This window comes from Rhinolophus sinicus, chromosome 8, assembly GCF_057876585.1.
Source record: "Rhinolophus sinicus isolate RSI-liver-muscle chromosome 8, RSI-T2T, whole genome shotgun sequence".
In the NCBI taxonomy this organism is placed as follows: domain Eukaryota; kingdom Metazoa; phylum Chordata; class Mammalia; order Chiroptera; family Rhinolophidae; genus Rhinolophus; species Rhinolophus sinicus.
In genome coordinates this window covers 72862923-72881154 of record NC_142508.1, presented here as the reverse complement: position 1 = coordinate 72881154, position 18232 = coordinate 72862923, and the positions used below count along the sequence as shown (strand labels likewise).

Here is an 18232-nt window from a genome sequence, read left to right as displayed (position 1 = left end):
CTCCATTTGACAGGCGGGGAATGTGAGATCAGAAAGCAATGTGCTTGGCCTAGGGCTCTGGGTGAGTCGGGAAGCAGCACCTTCTGCATCCCAGGCTAGACTGCTCGTCACCTGGGAGCCAAAAGGCCCTGATCAACGTGGGCCCCAGGCGTATTCCACACATGGGCCTGAGAGCAGAGTGCTGGGTGTCCTCCTTCCACCTCATGAGACCGTCATAGTCCACCATCTGGATCCTTTGGGCCACCAGGCAGGAACTCCCCCATAGGGACTGAATGGGAACAGAAGTGAGGCCAGCAAAGGGTCTTTCCTCCTAGCTGGGCCTGTTGGATACTATGGAGCAGGTCACCAACTCCTGCTGAGCCCGTCTTGTGTCTCCTCCATGCTTGTCACCTGCCAACTGGGGCTTCTAAGTGCCCCCACCCCAGGGCTGAGGGATTGGGCTTTGTTCTCCCTGCAGCTTTCAGGACAACCAGCTCAAGGACCAGGAAGTACTGGACATCGTGGACGTCCTCCCTCGCCTGCCGCGGCTCCAGAAGCTTGAGTAAGCTAGCTTCCCACCACCCCTACCTGCGTCACCCTCTTCCCTTGGAGAGCAAAGGTCTGGGGCCCATGACATAGGGGACGCACTCCTGACTCCTTTGCCACAATCACGCAGCCTGAGCCGCAACAATGTCTCCATGTCGACCCTACTCTGCTTGACAAAGGTGGCAGTCGCCTGTCCTACCATCAGGACGCTGCAAGTCAGGTGAGCAGGAGTGGGAGCCTGGTCTTCAGGGTCTTGAGAAATGGGGAGGGGATGGGAAAAGGAGGAAGACCCTAGTTTGCAACATTTACGTGCTTGAGTCTGTTGTATTCAGCTCAATATGTCCAGAGCCTAGCTCACACCTGGCACCTGGTACTCAACAAGTAGTGAATGAATGGAAAGATGGATGGATGGATGGATGGATGGATGGATGGATGGATGGATGGATGGATGGATGGATGGATGGATAGATGGATGGATGGAAGACTGAATGAACGAACTGACAGAGAAATGAAGGAATGAATCAACAAATCTAAGAAGCACCGGTATTGCTGAAGGATTGAGCCATTTGTCGCTCTCCTTAGTGCTGAAGTAGCGTTGCCTGTTTGGATCACGGGATAGGTTAAGTGCTAAGCCTCTTAATCCTAAAACACGGTAACACCTATAAAATCCCTCAGCGTTCTTAATTTTTATTGTCTTTCTTGTAAAAGTTGTTTTCCTGACTTTCTGAAACACTCAGGATTCATCAAACAATGACATGGTCACAATTTCACATGTCTGATCTGGAGCGCTCTTTCTTGCCAGTTCTATTGTTCCTCTCAGCTTTCTCTGGCTGTTTGGGGCAGCAAGGGGTGCGCAGGTAGGGGGTGATAGGCTGCTTTCCAGGCCACGGGTTTCATGGCTCTGTGTCTGGCCCTGCAGGAATGCGGACCTCATCTTCCTTCTCTCCCCGCCGCCCGTGGAGACAGCTGCAGAGATACGAGGGTAAGAAGTTAGGGAGGGAGTGGGTCTGGGCTCATCCTGAGAAGTGATCTGGGCTCAGGCAGTTGTGGGGGGAAAGATGGCTAAGGGAACTTAGGAAGAGTTGGATGTGGGGATTCTTCTTGCTGCTGCTGCCCTGAGAAATGACTTACTTCTCGAGTTGGCAAAGGCCTTTGGCTTCCCCGGGTGTCTCTGAGCCACATCTGGCTCCCGTGATGAGGGAGTATCCCAAGGTCTCAGAGGGAGTCAGAGCCTTAGGGAGGGCATGAAGATACTGTTAGGTTGGCATTACTGTGCAAGGAAAACCTTTCTAACTGGAAAAAAAAGGAAGGCAGTTACGGCACCGACAGCTTAGAGTTGTTCTAAGAATTAAATGAATTAATATATTTAAAGTGCTTAGAACATCGCTGGCATCCAGTTGGCACCTGAGTGCTGACTATGCCAGCCTTGCATGAATGCCAGCTTGGTCAGGCCTCGATGGGCAAAGAAAGGGAAGCTGCCTTCCCATGAAAGAACGTTCCAGTTGTGCTTCCCCACACACACACCCTCTCAGCTGAGACTCAGAGACAGGTGAAGGTGTACGTCCTTGAGCAAGTCCTTTCCCTGCTCTGAGCCTCAGTGTTTTCACCCATACAATGATTCGGTAGGACCACTGTCCTTTTACCTTCTGACTTTCTGGAGCTGTGCTGCCCAACATAATAGCTACATGTGGCTATTTACATTTAAATTAAGTAAAATTAAGTAAAATGGACATTTCCGTTCATTAGTCACATTAGCCACATTTCAGGTACTCAATCGCCATGGGAAGCTAGTGGAAGGCCATGGCTCCCAAAGTGGATGGCGCAGATACAAAACATTTCCATCACCGCAGAAAGTTCTGTTGCACAGCACTGATCTTGTAGTCTGTGAAAACCTAGCTCACAATGTCCCACGTTCTCTGCAGTCCCTAGCCATTGCCTGGCCCAGTGGAAGAGAGCCTGGAGGTGCCCTGGCTTCCCATAGCCTGGACCCACATACCCCGGCCTTCTGAACCAGAGACGGCACATCTACAAATGGACACTGTTGCATCTTAGCTAATAGCTGCTGCTTTTTACTTAGCCTCAATTTTGTGCCTGTGGTGGGCCCTTGATCATATATCAACTTACATTCAATCTTACATTCACTCTGTGTGTTAGATGTTATCATTCCATTTTAGAAAAGAGAAAATGGAGGCTCAGAGGGGTGGAGTGACTTGTCCAAGGCCACACAGCTATATATGGCAGAGCCAGAATTTGAATAAATATTCCATTTGACCTCAAACCTTTTGCTCCTGCTGCTTTGCTGAATAGGGCCTTCAGCACCTTCAAGTAACCATCTTTGTCACTTATTCACTGTGGGTCATGCTAAAGCGTCTTCAGCCCCTGGAACCCAAGAGAAGAGCCTGGATTTCTGAGCCCAGATCAATGTTGCATTTGTTCTTGCCAGAGCCCCAGACCTACAGGAAAATACCAGCCAGAGGGAAGAGGTTCAGAGCAGAAGCCTGGCACTCAGGTACCTCAGTGAGATCCATTGCCTTAAGGGGAGGGATGTGATATCGGGGGAGGGTACCTTTCCAGAAGAGGTAGAGCAGGGGCAGGGAGGAAGGACAAAGGGAAAAGCCGACATGGGGCAGAGAAAGGATATGGATAACCCATCCTGGACTGAAGAAGGAACATCTGGCATAACAACAGAATAATGGCTATCATTTAATGGATCCTTGCTACGGGCTTGGCACTATGGTATTTTATATCCATTACCTCATGGTAATTCTTTTGAAAACGCTGCAAAGTACACATTATTCGCAGTTGATAGAGGAGGAAGCTGAGTCTCAGATAGGTTAAGTGCCTTGCCCAAGATTGCCCAGCTACTGAGAAGCAGGGCCAGGATTCGACCTCGGTACGTCAACCTTCTGGTTCTCCCAGCTCCCACGCCTGGCCGCAGGGCTAGGACCAAGGGGAGACATAGTGTCGCTTCTTGCCCTGAGCCCGTATGCCCCCCACCCCAGGCTGCAGAAGTGTCAGCTCACAGTCAGTGATGTGGAGATGCTCATAGCCCAGCTCCGGGAAGGCCCCCACCTGGACGAAGTAGAGTGAGTACCATGAGAAGCCTGGGGCAGGAGACAGGAGGGGAGGGCAGGGCAGTGTAGGAAGGGCCTCAGCTTTGGGTGCACGGTGTGGGGAAGGGCATGCTGCCTGGCGAAGAATGAGGGGGAATCAGATTGTTGTAACAGCGACCACTATTTAGCACTGCCCTGTACCAGGTGTATTTACATTATCCTCTCATTTAATCCTCACATCTCTATGACGTAAGTGCTGTTACTATGCACACTTTATAGAGGAGGAAATGAAGCCACAGAAAGGTAAGTCTGCTCAAGGTCACACAGCAAGGAAGAGTCCAGGCTGGGATTCCAGTCATTCTGCCTCCCAGCCGTAGCCCGTTACCACTGTCACTGAGATATGCAAAGCAGACATGTCACCACACCGAGGTCTGTCTTCCAAACCACAGCACTCAGAGTCCCCGCACCCTGTCCTGCTCCCAGAGTACAGGGAGATGACCTTTTCTTTTCTGGCTGGAGGAATCTCCATGGTGCCCAGCTCCTGGGCAGAGACTTAGAGAGAAGGGCTTGGGGATCGGTGGGGGTCGTTATGTTGCCAAGAGGGACCCCTGCCAGGACCATCCCAGGAAACCAAATGGGTGTGAAGGTGGAATGATGCAATGACAGAATGTGTTTGGAGGTGAGTGGCCCCACCTCAAGGTGAGATGGATGGGGTGAGGGCTGCTTTGGGGACCAAACCATGAGCCTTGACCTGTTCCGGAGAACCAAAACAGGGTTAGAAAAGGTGGTTTTTACCAAACTCATATACTTCCACCCACCTTACCACCACTGAGCCTGGCTCTCCTTCAGTGCTCTCCCTGTAGTAAAAGACCCATCACCCGCCTCGTTACACAGACCAGACACCTCTCGGCTGCCTTTCCCTCCCCGCTTAGCCAGTCCATCCTGAGTCAACCTACCTCCTGCACAGCTCTCAAAACCATCCTCTTCTCATCCACTTCTCTAGCCTGAACCACTCTCATTTCTTACCTAGGATGACCCATCAACCTCCTCACTGGGTTCCCTGCTTCCACCCTGGCCACCTCTACCTGGCAGAGAGTGAACTACGTTTCTCTCCTGTCAGCCTCCTTCAATCCTTCCCGCTGCTCAGAATAAAGCCAAATCCTAAAATCCCGTGTGATCCAGAACCCTGCTCCCACCCCCCAGGCCGCATCCGACCCAGACTGCTCGCTCAGTGTGAGACCCAGACACACGGGCTCCCTTTCCAGTCTTCAACTGTGCTACGTCACAGAGCCTTAGCATGTGCTGTTCCCACAACCCCATCTCCCTCCCGTCCCTACCTTCCGAACTCCTAGTTTTTCTAGCAAGTAGCTCACACATCGGGGAAGCCTTCCCTGATCCCCAGACGAGGTCAGAAGCCCTACCAACATGGGGTTTATCACAAGAAGCAATTATGTAAGTTGCAACATAAACAGTTGAGGGCAGGGCCTTAAAGTCAGGCTGCCTGGGTTCAAATCGCAGGCCCACCTTTGAGCAAGTGCCCTAACCACTCTGTACCCCAGTATGCTCATCAGTAGGACGAGGTTAACAGCGGTGCCTACTTCATAGGGTTGTTATGAGGATTAAATATCCAAAACTTGTCGTAACACCTGGGACAGTGCCAGGCTCGTGGCAGGTGGTCTTTCAGTGTTCATTATGTTTCAGGCTCGCTTATTGGAGTGATGCTTTGACTAAAGTCAGTGAGGGACTTTATGAGTGCTGAGGGTTGAGGGGGGACCCCACCCAGCAGCTCAGGGCATCGGGCCCCTCTGTCTCAGCCTCTCAGGGAACCAGCTGGAAGATGAAGGCTGTCGCCTGATGGCAGAGGCTGTACCCCAGCTGCACATCGCCAGGAAGCTGGAGTGAGTTGTCCACCCCACTGTTCAGTGACAGGGAGGGCCCTGGAGGGCCCCAGCTGGTCCCTGCCACCCTGATCCCCGCGCCCACAGTCACCGGAAATAGTGCTGCTCCGCCACCACCCTTGCTTTCTCACAACTCCCGTGAAGTTGGGGTGACTCAGCCATGCCTTGCCTTTGCCTCTGGCATGAACCCCTTGTTCCCGTTATGAAAACCCCTTGCACATGTGGAATGTGTCCCTTGGACATCAGTGGCCTGGGTTCCAGCCTGTCCTTACAACAGCCCTGGGGTGGAGTGGTGCATTGAGGCAGCATGGGGGTGTTGGATTGGGATGTGGGGGTGAGAAGTGGTGTGTTAGGGTGGGGTGGAGTGTTGGGGTGTAGGGGTGGGTTGTTGGGTGGTGAAATGGAAAGAGAGGGCATTACGCTGTTGGGTGTGCTACGGTGTTGCATGGTGTGGAGTGGGGGTGGGGGTGGGTGGCATGTGTGGGGGTCTTAGCGTCACGTGTGGGCTGCGGTGGGGGGGTGTTGAGGTTGGGTGACAGTGGTTGGAGCCTTGGCTTTGTATTTGAATCCTAGCTCTGTCATTTAGTAGCTTTGTGACCCTGGGAAAGTAATTTAATCTCTCTGAGGCTCAGTTTCCCCGTTTGTTAAATGCGATTAAAATGGTGGTTATTTTATACACCAGGAAACTGAGGCTCAGAGAGGTGAAAACAGTGAGTTGGTTCTTATCGCGCCCCCTGGAGAACTTTATTCTCTGAGTGGGGCCAGGGGGGTCATAGGTCTCTTGGTTCACCACATGGGCCAGAATCCTTTGAGACCCCCCTGATTCAGGATCCAGGGCGTCCCAAGAGTGACAGCTGGCAAGCAGCTGAGCCTGAGGGAGGCGCTTGGCGCTGTGTTGGGCTGGGGACTTCAGCTGCCTGCTGATGGCGGCCTTCCTCCTCCCCACAGCCTCAGCGACAACGGGCTCTCGGTGGCCGGGATATACTCTGTGCTGAGTGCTGTGAGCACGAGCCAGACCCTGGCAGACCTGCACATCAGGTGAGAGCTCCCAGTGGGCTGCCATCACCCATGCCCACCCATCATTCTCTCTAAGGCCTGGGAATTCTCATTGGCCCAGGCCTTTGGGACCTATAGATGCTCCTGAGCCTGTGCACCTGTTCTCAGCAGCTGCAGTTGTCGGCCACTCACAGCTTATACCTCCTCTGGAAAATTCCCTGGACTGATAACTGATATGTTATACTTCTCCCTAGCTGCCCCAGCTAGGAATGGCCAGTGACAGAGGCGGAGGTGTAAACCTCCAGCCCGTTTGTCTCAGATGGGACAAGCTTTTGGTGCCATTCACGCTCCCAAGCTCCCTGTGGGATCAGGCTGAGGACCTGCCCTGTTCTGCTTCCCTTGGTCCCTTACTGGTTTCTCCTGAGAGAGGGCCCTTAGTACATCATGTGCACAGGTGACCAAGTGACATGTGAGCCCCTAGCCATTCACAGGCTGAGGCTCTGCTTCTAGGGAACCTAACCTAAGACAGGGCCCAACCTTATTTCTGTAAGTCTCAGTATTCAGTCTGCGGAGCTGAGGACAGATGCTAATTAATATCAACACCCCCCCCCACCCAAGGGGACTCTCAGCTGTGTAAGGTAGTCCCTGCTTTAAACACCCCTCCAAGGAAACAGAGACCAGCTTCACCCAAAAGGTGGATTAGAAAACCTCAGTTCACTGTATGTAATGATGCCATAAAGGGTCCCTAGGGAGTTCCAAATGACACTCCATTCACTTCTAGGAATTTATACTAAAGAAATCACCGTGATTGTGCAAATACATTTAGCTGCAGCGATGTTCATCTCGGTATTGGTTATAATAGGGAAAAAATGGAAATAACTTAATGTTTAACAGTAGGGTATTAGTTAAATAAATAGGTGGCCTCGAGAGAGAACTCGATGGAACCCTGATTTGGCTGAAGCTTTAGTATGAAGGAATGACTGTGGTATATGATGTGACATAAAAATTTTAATTCATCATTTTTATAATAAAGCTTTCATACATACTCAATGGTAGGGAGAACAGTATAATGAAGACCCAGTTACCACCAATAATTATCAACATTTTGTCACCCTTGCTTCATCTGTCCCTTGAAAATTTAATTTTTAAAAAAGAATTTGTCATTTTAATCCCACTTTTTAAGGAAAAAACAAAACAAAACATTCACTGCATTAAAAAAAAACACAGAAGACTTGAAGGACCCTCTCCAAAATGTCATCAGTAGTAACTGATATGTGGAAAAGCTTGTGGATGATTTTTCTTTATTTTCTTTTTATTCTATTGTATTTTCTAAGTTCTCCATAGGGATGAAGTATGTCTTTTTAATGAGAAAAACACATGTAACGTTCAGTTTGCAAAGGCGAGGTCAGAGATGCACCGGCTATAGGTGTGGACTCTCGTGTGGACGCTCAATGTCTGTCTTGACCTGGCAGTGACCTCACCCTGCTGGGGTGAGTCCCCTCAGCCAAGGGTGCCACCGAAAGTGGAGGATTTCAGCCTGAGGCCCACACCAGAAAGCCGGCAGAACTGTTCTTTCAAGGACTTGCCAGGAAAGGAGGGCTGATAAGTTTGTGAATCCTCTGTGGCAGGAAGAATTTAGGCCCCCGCTCAGCGGGAGTCAGAGGACAGTCAAAGAAAGTGGCTGCTCTAGAGGCAGGGGGATGGCACCTTAGAGTTCCCTCCAGGCCAGGCTAAAAAAGGACATGGAAGCAGGGACCCCATATGCCTCTTGACTCCTCCCTCTCCTCTCCACAGCCTCAAGTACAAAACTGTGGTCCTCATGTTTGCCCCAAAGATGGAGGAGCAGGAGGGAAACCAGGAGAGGTAAGATAACGCCATCCCAGCCCTACTCTCAGCCAGGGCCATCTCCTCCCTGACCTCCACAGCTGAACAGTACCACTCAACTGCCAGGGGACCTTAAATTCACGAAGGCTCAGGAAGCCAGCAGGTTCGGCAGGGGGTGCAGCCCTAAAGGGGAGGGTCAAAGTACAGCTGCCTTCCCATTTCTGAAGTGGTGCCTAAAGAGAGCCATGGAAACTATATGCTGGGACAGGGGTAGGGTAGCCAGAGAACAAGGGCCTTCAGCCTAAACCCAGAGGATTGCCTGGACTGTAGCTCTGATTTTGGTCAGAACTTCTGGTTCCTTCTGGCCTGAGGACCCTTTAGAGGGCGTTTGCCTCCTCCAGGGTACCTTCCTGGATTGCGCCAGCCTAGCACATGGACAGAGACTCAGCTCTTAGCTCCTCAGTGTCCACCTGCAATGTCTTCTGTAGGGGAGCATTTGAGGGCTTGCTTGGAGCTGAGGCTGACATCTCTGAAGGCACTGATGATGATGATGATGATGATGATGATGATGATGATGAGATTAATGATACTAACAGCCAAGGTTAATTGAGCACTTACTATGATATGCACCAAGCACCAAACTAAGGCAGTTCACATATATTCTCCCAGTAAGAGGCTAAGTGATTTGTCCCAGGTCACATAGCCTGGAAACAGAGGAGCCCAATTGCAACCAAGGTCTGACTGTCTCTGGGCCCCATATAGAGATTGGGTGGTGGGAAGTGAGGCTGAGGATGGACTGCGGAGACAGCGGATGAGGAGCTGGCTCAGCCTGGCCTTGGTGTGTGTCCCTGCAGGGTTCTGTTTCATGACAGCCTGATGCCCCAGATGCCCTCTATGCTGTCCCTGTGCTTCCCAAACATCAGGTACAGTAACGACGTGCAGGCCCCTGGTGTGGTCCCAGCCCCCTCCCTTCCTCTTCACAAAGCTGGGCCCCAGGCCCCCAGCCCCAGGTGCTCCCTGGACGGCATGACCTGCTATATCCAGGACTTGTGGCCTGGCTTCCCTGCTTCCCACCTCCCCTGCCCGGCCACTGCAGGCAGGGCTCACATGGCTGCCCCCTTAGTCACCTTCCCCTCCCAGGGACCTCCCTCCTCTTAGCTCCCCTGACTTCCAGGAGTGGAAGGGTTGTGGGAATGCTGGACGGAGAGGATGGGGAACATGCGCCTCTTCTTTCCTGATCCTCTTCTTTCCTGATTCAGAACATCAATACTGTTCTGGCCCTCTTTCTTATTCTCTGTCCATGGGAATCTCGCTCCCTGTCTGTCTCTCATTCCTTGCTTCTCTCTTGTTTTCTGTTTCTCTCACATTTTCTGAGGTCCTTTGCTCATTCCCTGTCTGTCCTCCTCTGGCTCCATCTGTGTGTCTGTGTGTCAGTCTGTCTGTCTGTCTATCTGTCTGTGTCTCCTCTCTCTTTTACCTCTGTGTCTGTCCATCTTGGTCTCCCTCCCTCTCTGTCTCTGACTCCGTCTGGTTCTTCTCTGCCTGTGTGCAATGTTTCATCTGTATGTTGGTCTGTCTTTGTCTATCTGGGTACCAGATGCGTCTCAGTCCCTCTCCTGCAAGCCTGGTTCTCTGCCTGTGTGTCTGGGGGTGGCGGGCCGCTCTGTCCTCTGTTCGGTGGGGCAGGGCTACAGGGCTGTGGTTCTGCCCTCCACAGGCTGACACACTGTGGCTTGCGAGCAGAGCACCTAGAGCAGCTCTGCACAGCACTGGGAGGAAGCTGCCGCCCCAGTCACCTTGAGTGAGTGGCTAATACTGGAAGGCGGGTGGGTGTTACTGGAAGGCGGGTGGGCGATCAGTCATAGGATGTTAGTGTGTTGGGATTTGTTTTACTTTTGAATATTTAGATTGTCAGTTCTTGTTGCAAACAGGAACCCTATAGAGAATCTGGTGAAAGTTGTGCCTCTTCCTCCTAAAATACAGCTCCCCCACATTTGACACCCTCTGAAGCCCATCTCTGACTCCTCCCCTCAGGGGTCACAAACCTCAGGATAAAAACCCTGGGTGAGACCCCAGCGGATTGGCAGCCCAGGGTCGTGTCCCAGTTTCAAGAGAAGCTGAGTGACTGAGTGAGTGGGTGGAGAGACAAAGCTCCTGCCCATCTCCATCCCCACCCTCCACTAACCTGTTCTCCTCCTGCCCCTGCCAGCTTATCAGGCAACGCTCTGGGGGACGAAGGTGCAGCCCAGCTGGCTCAGCGGCTCCCTGGGCTGGGTGCTCTGCAGTCCTTGAAGTGAGTAGCTGGCTGGGCAAAGTCTCTCAGGCTTGTCTTCATCAGAATGAGGGCATGTGGGGCGTGGGGGGTGTTCTCGGTCCCATCTCACTCCCCCCTGGGATTATGGGAAAGATTAAATCAGAAAATGCATGTCAATTGCCCAGCCCAGTCCCTGATACCCGGGTAAGTGCTCACCAGTAAAGGGTATGAATCTCATTAAAAAAGATACTGGCCTTTGTGGCTCAATGACCTAGCTTCTGACGTAAGGTTTCACTTCTTGAACCCGTCTCTGGGAATCCCAGGTTACCTGGGGCAAGGCAGACATGCTGGGAAGTATAACCGATGAGTGAAATGGCTGGCAGCCATACTGGCCCTGGGGTGCAGGGAGGGGCTGTTTGATAGCCTGCGAGCTGAAAGACAGGCAGGGTTTGTACCCCACAGGACACCCACGCAGGGTACCTGGCAGAGAGAGGGAGGATGTTCAATATGGAAGGGAGGCTCTGGTAGGAGGCCAGGAACCCCCAGACTTTGCCTGTCGTAGACCAGAATTCCTGGGCCCCAAAGGGCGCTGTGTTCTTGGCTCCCACTACCCCCCACTGCTCCACCCAAGCTCTTCTAGGCCAGTGAGAGGAGCCCCAGTGAGCACAGGCCTAGGTTCCTGGTGTGGCCTTGGGCAAGTGACATACGTCTCTGGTTTCCAGTGAGATAACATGTAAACTATAGAGGGGTATATTTTGCCTACAGCCTTAGAATGAGGGCTGTAGCTTGAGGCCCTTCCTGCTCAGACAGTCTCGCTGGGACGCTGGGAAGAACAGGAGGCTGCCTCAGTTGTTATCCGGGGCCTGCACCTGGGTGGGGAGGAAGGCCTCACCACTGCAGGCAAATTATATGCAGATTACAACTTATGGGGCAAATCCCCTTGCTGTGAACACCTACTATGACCCAGGTGCTATGTGAGTCTGCACTCACCTACCAGGACCCCTATCCTAACGAGTGTGACATTAAATGGCAAATAAAAACCACCATTACAGATTGACAGGCTATGAAAGAAAGGAAATCTTTTCTCCCTGCTTTTTGAGCAAGAGCCTCCCGCCCCCCACCCCCGCCATTTTCATTTTTCACTGGGCACTACCCCTCCTTTATCTGGTGGGGAAACTGAGGCACCACTCTGGCCTAAAAGCACTCCCCAGATTCATCACAGACAGAGGGAGCCACTGAGTTCTAATCTCAGCTCTGTTAACCTGTAACCTTGGGCAAGACTGTGCCACTTTCTGGGCCTCAGTTTCCCCATCTGTACAATGGGGAGTTGGGAGAGACACTCTGACCATCCAGGTTTCAGTGAGTTCGATCCTCTGGACTCAGGGATAGCCCTCCCCTGCCCTGTGCTCTGATCACAAAGCGGGTGTTTCTGAGTCCTGGGTGACCGCCATCAATGCCATCCCTATGATTCTCCAGCCTCAGTGAGAACGGCTTGTCCCTGGACAGTGTGATCAGTTTGGCCCAGTGCTTCTCTGCAGTGCAGTGGGCTCTCCACCTGGATGTCAGGTGAGTGTGCCTCTGGGCCCCCGCCCTGTCCCCTCATCTGTCAAATTCATAATGTAGCATCCTCAGGGTCTGGGGGATACAGGGTCAGTGTATGTGTGATGGGTGTCTCCTGAATGAATGAGTGAATGAGTGAATGAGTGAATGAATGAATGAATGAATATAACCCAGGTATACCCAAATTGTTCCAAATTCACCATGAGACACAATCCATCGACTCTCCCTTATTCACTCTCTGGATTGTCCTGAGAGACATTTAATAAAACTAAGAGATCCTTGGTGACTACTGAGTGCTCAAGGACCTGCTTTCATTGTGGAGCCGATGAGACTGGAGAAGGAAAGGCACCCAGCCACGCAGCTCTGGGGCATGCAATGAAGATCATCCATGCTTTCATGCGAGGCCTGCCCATTCTTCCCTGTCCCCTCCCAAGAGTGTCTATGATACTAGACAGACCAGGTTTAAATGGAGGCTCACTGCTTACCTGCTGTGCAGCTTTGAGCAGGTCACTGAGCCTCTCCATACCTCAGTGTCTTCATCTGTAAAATGGGGATAACAATACTTCCTATTTCACAGTTTCAGTGTGAGAATGAAAGGCGACCACGTTGGTGTGCTGTATATATGCCTGAATAAATGTAGTCGTTAGTGTATTTATTGTAGTATTTGCTGAATCTGCATCCTACCCCCCAGGCCTGCCTTGCCTGGGCCAGTCTGCTTTCTTGCCCTTGCCTGGGGAGCGGACCCTTTGCGCTTTCTCTGACTGCTGCCTCCTTTCTGCCTGCAGTTTCAAGAGCCAAGTCATCATCCTGAGAAGTGACAGAAGAGCCAGGTGAGGAGGGAGAGCTCCAGGGGTGGGGTGGGCTCCCCTCCCCACTCTGGTCCCCATTTCCTACAGATACCCTCCACCTTAGATCCATGTTGACCACTGTCAGCCCTAGAGTAACCCCCACCCCCACCCCGGGTCTGGCTACAATTCATCACTACTTCTGTACCCTCACACATACCCCGTATAAATTTGCAGTAAACAGCCACCTTAAATCTCTCTTGGAAGAAGCCAGTGCAGGTGCAGGGGAGGGACGAGTAAAGGCCACAGCAGAGCAGGTGTTAGCAGGTTACTGCTGTGCAGGAGGGAGAGGGGAGCATTTGTATTTCTGCCTTTCGGGGACTTTTGCAGACGTCTGCAGACTCACAGCTTCAGATGAGTCACCGTCCTTTCACACTCTGAGAAGGAAATTTGAGAAGCCAAGAACCGTTGGTGCTCTGAAAGTTTCCACTTGTTTGCTGTAAACAATGAGTAATAGGTAGTTCTCCACAGATGTTCCTGGCTGCCCCCTAGTGGGGCACCCTGGTCTAGCTTGGGAGGTTCGCCCAAGGCCCTGCCAATGTGGGGCCAGCTGGGCTGACGTGGCAGGGAAGAGCACTGGCATATGGGATGGCTGTCTGAAGCCAGGGCTCACCCGAAGCCTGGTAGTCTTGCTTTCCAAACTAGGGTCTCCATTTCTGGGGACCCTCTGGCTTCTTGAAGCCAAAAGAATGGAGGCACAGAGAGGCAGAAGTCATGTGAAGGCCACCTTTGGTGACCAGAGAGAGCAGAAACTCTGTCCTGCTCCCTTCACCGGGTCAGGTGCTGCCCCCTAGACAGGTGTAAGTGGCTGGCTTGCTCTCTCTGGCCTGTTTCCCCATCTGTACAGGGAGGGGCTTGATTGTCACAAGGACCCCTTCCAACCCTGACTGATGAGTCTCGTCTTCCAATGTGGATGATTTGAACTTTCCTTTCAAATGTTTTCCCGACTCCAAGGGATCTGTCAGCTGCTGGGTCTTTGCCAGAGTTCCCGACTGGAAGCCAGTTCTCATGGTTCGGTCAGCACTGCATCCCCAGGAGCTTCTGGTACCATCTTACCCACTTCTTATTTGGGGTCACCACAGTGGGGTGAGGGCTCAGGAAGTGAGGAGAGCCCAGGGGGTTAGGGCTGGGGACTAGGAGAGAGAGTTTCAGGCAAGGGAGGAAGAATGAGGGCTGGTGACAGGGGCTGCTGGGCCCAGCATTCTCCTTAGAGAAAAGATCCCACATTAGTTTCTCTGAAGCCTTTTTGGCTCTGCCACGAGGGGCTGTGAGCCCTGGCTGGACCCCTCCCCTCTCCGGGCCTTGATTTCCTCACATAAGAAGAGAGCTGCCTAAGCTGGGGCCTGAACAGAGTTGTCCAGAGGAGGGGAGAGGTAGTGTCCAGCTTGTGTGGAGGCTCAGAGGAGTGAAAGCGTGGCTTTTGGGAAACATTTCAGTGTGGCTGAGAATATACAGGGAGAGTGGAGGCAAGTGAGGCCATGGCAACGCTGTTTTGCTTTTAGCCTAAGGATAATGGGGAACCACAGAGGGCTTTCAGCACAAGAGAGCCTGGTCAGACTTACACTGTTTAAAGATAAGATGCTGGCAGGGAGGCAAGAGGGGAAGAACGAGAGTATTAAAGTGGTCCGGGTGAGTGGTGATGGTGGCCTGAACTTAGGCGTGACTCAGTGGGGAGGACTTAGGGGCTGGATCAGGGTATCTGGGCACTCGGGGTCAGAGTGATGGGAAGGGGGCCTTGGAGAGACGTAGGGGTGGAGTGCGCCCCCTGCAGGGGGAAGAGCCTGCTGCCTGCAGGTTGGGGAGGAGGGTTGTGAGAAGGAGGGGAGAGTCCCTGGAGCTGGACAGGTGCCCTGAGCCCTCTCTGAACCCTTGCCTGCCCACTGCCCCTTTTCAGCCTCAGGGAGTGTCAGCTGGAGCCCCCGAGCCTCATCCGCCTCTGTGAAACTCTGGAGAAGTGCCCAGGGCCTGTGGAAATCAAGTAAGTAAGGAAGACACAGCCCCAGAGGGCACAATGCGGGCATCTGCCCGGTGACCTGAGGGGTGGGGGGAGTCCGCCTTAGAGGCCAGGTGAGTCTTTTCTGGTTCCTTCCTGCCAGACCCCATAGCCCAACCCCATGGGAGTTCCCTGACTTGCTCCCAAAAGCCCAGATCAGGTACCTCACCCCTCCCACTGAGAGAGGCTGTGCTGGGCCTGGGGCTTCACGTTCCCCAGCTGCTCAACTCAGGGCACCCAAGAGTCTCAGTCTGCCCCCTCCACCCCTGGAGCCCCACACTGGCACCCACGTAGGCCTGCCTCCATGGCTGGAACCTGTCACTCCTGGAGGCCTCTCCTCAGGGCCTTCTACTCCTTGTGCATTTGCATGTCCAGTTTGTACCTATTCACAGTCACAGACTAGCCGTGTTCTGCAGTTTTACTTTCCATCGCACCGGATGTGTTTTTCTATTTTACTAGTCTTCTTTCTTGCTTTCAGGCTCCCACCTCAAATGCCCTTCTGGCCCTTGCAACAAGCTTATCCATGTTGATCACCTGTGTGTGTCCTTCCATGCTTTTCTCCAAGTTCAAACACGTATGGACCCAGAGGGAAGGGTTTTTGACGTTGTTAACAGACGCGGAATCTTCCCACGTAAGAGCTCTGCCCCAAGCTTTTGTCTCGGGACACTACATCAGGCTTTCCTGGAATATCAACACATGAAGAGCCAATGAATTTTTAAAATAAACCATATATGTTAGAATAGTTTAAAACTTGATTTGCAGAAAAGTGGTAAACCTAGTCCAGAGAGTTCCCTCACTCAGTTTCCCTTGGTTGTTCATATCACGCGTTATCATGGTACTTGTCACAACTAAGAAACTCACCTTGGTACATGACTATTAGTTATACACTAGACTTCATTCAGATCTCACCAGTTTTTCCACAAATGCCCGTTCTCTGATCCAGACTCTAATCCAGGATCCCACTTTGCATTCTGTCATCCCTATTCCTTTGCCTCCTCTGATCTGTGCTAGTTGCTCAGTCTTTCTTTATTGTTCCTGCATGACCTTGACGGTTTTGAGGAGTACTGGTCAGATATCCCTCGATTTGGGGCTGATGTGTTTTTCATGGTTAGACTGGGTTATGGGTTTGGGCTAAGAAGACCACAGGGTAAAGTGCCTCTTCCTGTCTCAGGGGAGACCTGCTGTGGACTCGACTTCTCACTCTTGATATTGACCTTGATCGCCTGGCAACGTAGTGTTTGTCAGATTTCCCCACTATAAAGTTACTCCTTAATTTAAAAAACAAAACACTTTTATTATGGAAGACTATCATGCACAGAGAAAAACAGGGAGAGTAGTGTAATGGAGCCTTAGTTGCCCTGTAGCTAACTGCATATTGCTTGTCATCTCGTGGCCCCAGCACACACACACAGGCACACACACACATTTGCACACATGCTTGCGTGCATACACATGTGCCCACGCGCCCACACATACACATGTCATTTGGAAGCAATGCCCAGACACCTCATAATTTCATCTGTAGATATTTCAGTATGCATAGCTAAAAGATAAATACTCTTTATTTTTTAACATAACCACAAAACCATTACCAGACCTAAAATATTAACATTTTATGACACATTAAAATCATCAAATAGCCATAGTGTTTAATTGTCCCTGATGATCTCTTATGTGTTTTTTATACATTGTATCGTGTATTTGTGCCTTTTCGTACTAACCCTCCACGGTTTGGATGTGTCACAAGTTATTGAACCACCCCCTCTAGGGTCAAGGTAGACATCAGGCTGCTTCCGGCATTTTTTGTTTTTGTTTTGTTTTCATTTGGTTTCTTGGGATTATTCTCCTTCTTCTTCTCCTTCCTCTTCTCCTCCTCCTCCTCCTCCTCCTCCTCCTCCTCCTCCTCCTCTGCTTCCCCTTCCCCTCCTCCTTTCTCCCCCCTCCCCCCTTCTCCTTCCCCTTCTCTATAGCACTACAGCCAATGCTGCCAAAAGCACTCTTCTGAGAAGTCCCACAGCAAAGAAAACTAATTTGGCTTAACCCAGTGTTTTCCAAACATATGTGACTTTCCTTTTCCTCCAGCTTTCGTAACTCAAGGACCTGGTGTTCCGAGGGAACGTTTAGGGCACCCCAGGTTTAGGACCCATCTCCCAAAGGCTCGGCTGTGCGGCCATACTCCTAGCTTTGCCCAAGGCTTCCCCACCTCATTCAGATGTCTTGTTTCATAGATTGTCCCACGGGACCCTGAGTGATCAGAGCCTGGACACCCTGCTGGGACATTTGCCCCGGCTCCACCAGCTGAAGCTGCTGCAGTAAGACTGGTTTCCCCATTTCCCTGTGGCCTGAGGCTCTTGCATTGTAAAGCTATCCCTTTTCTTCCCTCCTTACCTTGGGCTGTGTCCTCATTTTATCTGGCACAACTGGGAGCTAGAGTCTACTCCCAGCTCCTTCCTCATACTTTATCAACTATGAGGGGAGTCATTTGACCCCTCTGCGCCTCAGTTTCCTCATCTGATAAATGGGATTCATTTTCCCCAACCCCTGCCCCAGGGATGGGATTCAAACAAGACAAGTTACTGTGACAGATGGGCTCGTGTACTTCTCCCCAACCACAGAAAGGTCACCTTCCCCTAGAAAGGGACTTTATAGATGTAGGTCATGTGTATGTCACACACCATTTTTTAAAGTTCACCATCTAACTTCGTAAAGGGGGAATTTAGCAGCATCCCCCAAAGTATTTAAAATTCTGTTTTCTAATTTCAGTTCAGACTGGTTAGAATTTGAAAAGGATTTACTTTAAATTTTCTTCTGGGGTGGGGGAAGTAGCTGCAGCTGGGGTGAAAAAATACAACAGGAAGTTAAATCATATCATTAATAATAGTGATATAAATACTAAGGGTAATGATTTCTGGGATACCTGAGAAGACTCACATCACATCTAGGACCTCGCTCATCCCTGAGTCCTATAAGGTGGGGGGCAGGGGAGGAGACTGTGAAATGCCAGAGGTGGGCAAGTATGGCAGAGCTCATGTCAACCTCCGCGGCACCCATCCTGGTCCTATCCTGCTAGGAGAGAATGGGTCAGAAAGGGCTCCTTTGGACACAAAAGATGGTAGGTTAAAATGAACAGGTGGGAAACCTCAGACCAGAGAGGGGCTTCTCTATGCCCAAATCACACAGCATCAGCCCCCAACTCCTCATCTGTCTTTTGAATGAGGTGGCCAGCCTGACTTACGCTTTATCTTACTTGGTCCATAGTGCTTGTGCACTACTGTGGACCAGGC

The 18232-nt window shown here is 51.5% G+C and overlaps 1 protein-coding gene across 2 annotated transcripts in view; it reads left to right on the top strand.

The window, feature by feature from the left end:
- Positions 1-18232, top strand: part of NLRC5 (NLR family CARD domain containing 5) — a 74875-nt gene that overhangs the window by 32070 nt on the left and 24573 nt on the right. For both annotated transcript variants that reach the window (XR_012490165.2, XM_019754160.3), the window contains 16 exons: positions 458-541; positions 656-745; positions 1445-1507; positions 2969-3034; positions 3528-3611; positions 5393-5476; positions 6425-6514; positions 8267-8335; positions 9151-9219; positions 10014-10097; positions 10506-10589; positions 12027-12116; positions 12896-12940; positions 13910-13999; positions 14850-14933; positions 17177-17260. Coding sequence is in view for 1 of the 2 variants with exons in the window: in XM_019754160.3 (XP_019609719.3) it covers positions 458-541; positions 656-745; positions 1445-1507; positions 2969-3034; positions 3528-3611; positions 5393-5476; positions 6425-6514; positions 8267-8335; positions 9151-9219; positions 10014-10097; positions 10506-10589; positions 12027-12116; positions 12896-12940; positions 13910-13999; positions 14850-14933; positions 17177-17260 (1260 nt within the window). In the remaining variant the exon portion in view is untranslated. The remainder of the gene's footprint in view (positions 1-457; positions 542-655; positions 746-1444; positions 1508-2968; positions 3035-3527; positions 3612-5392; positions 5477-6424; positions 6515-8266; positions 8336-9150; positions 9220-10013; positions 10098-10505; positions 10590-12026; positions 12117-12895; positions 12941-13909; positions 14000-14849; positions 14934-17176; positions 17261-18232) is intronic.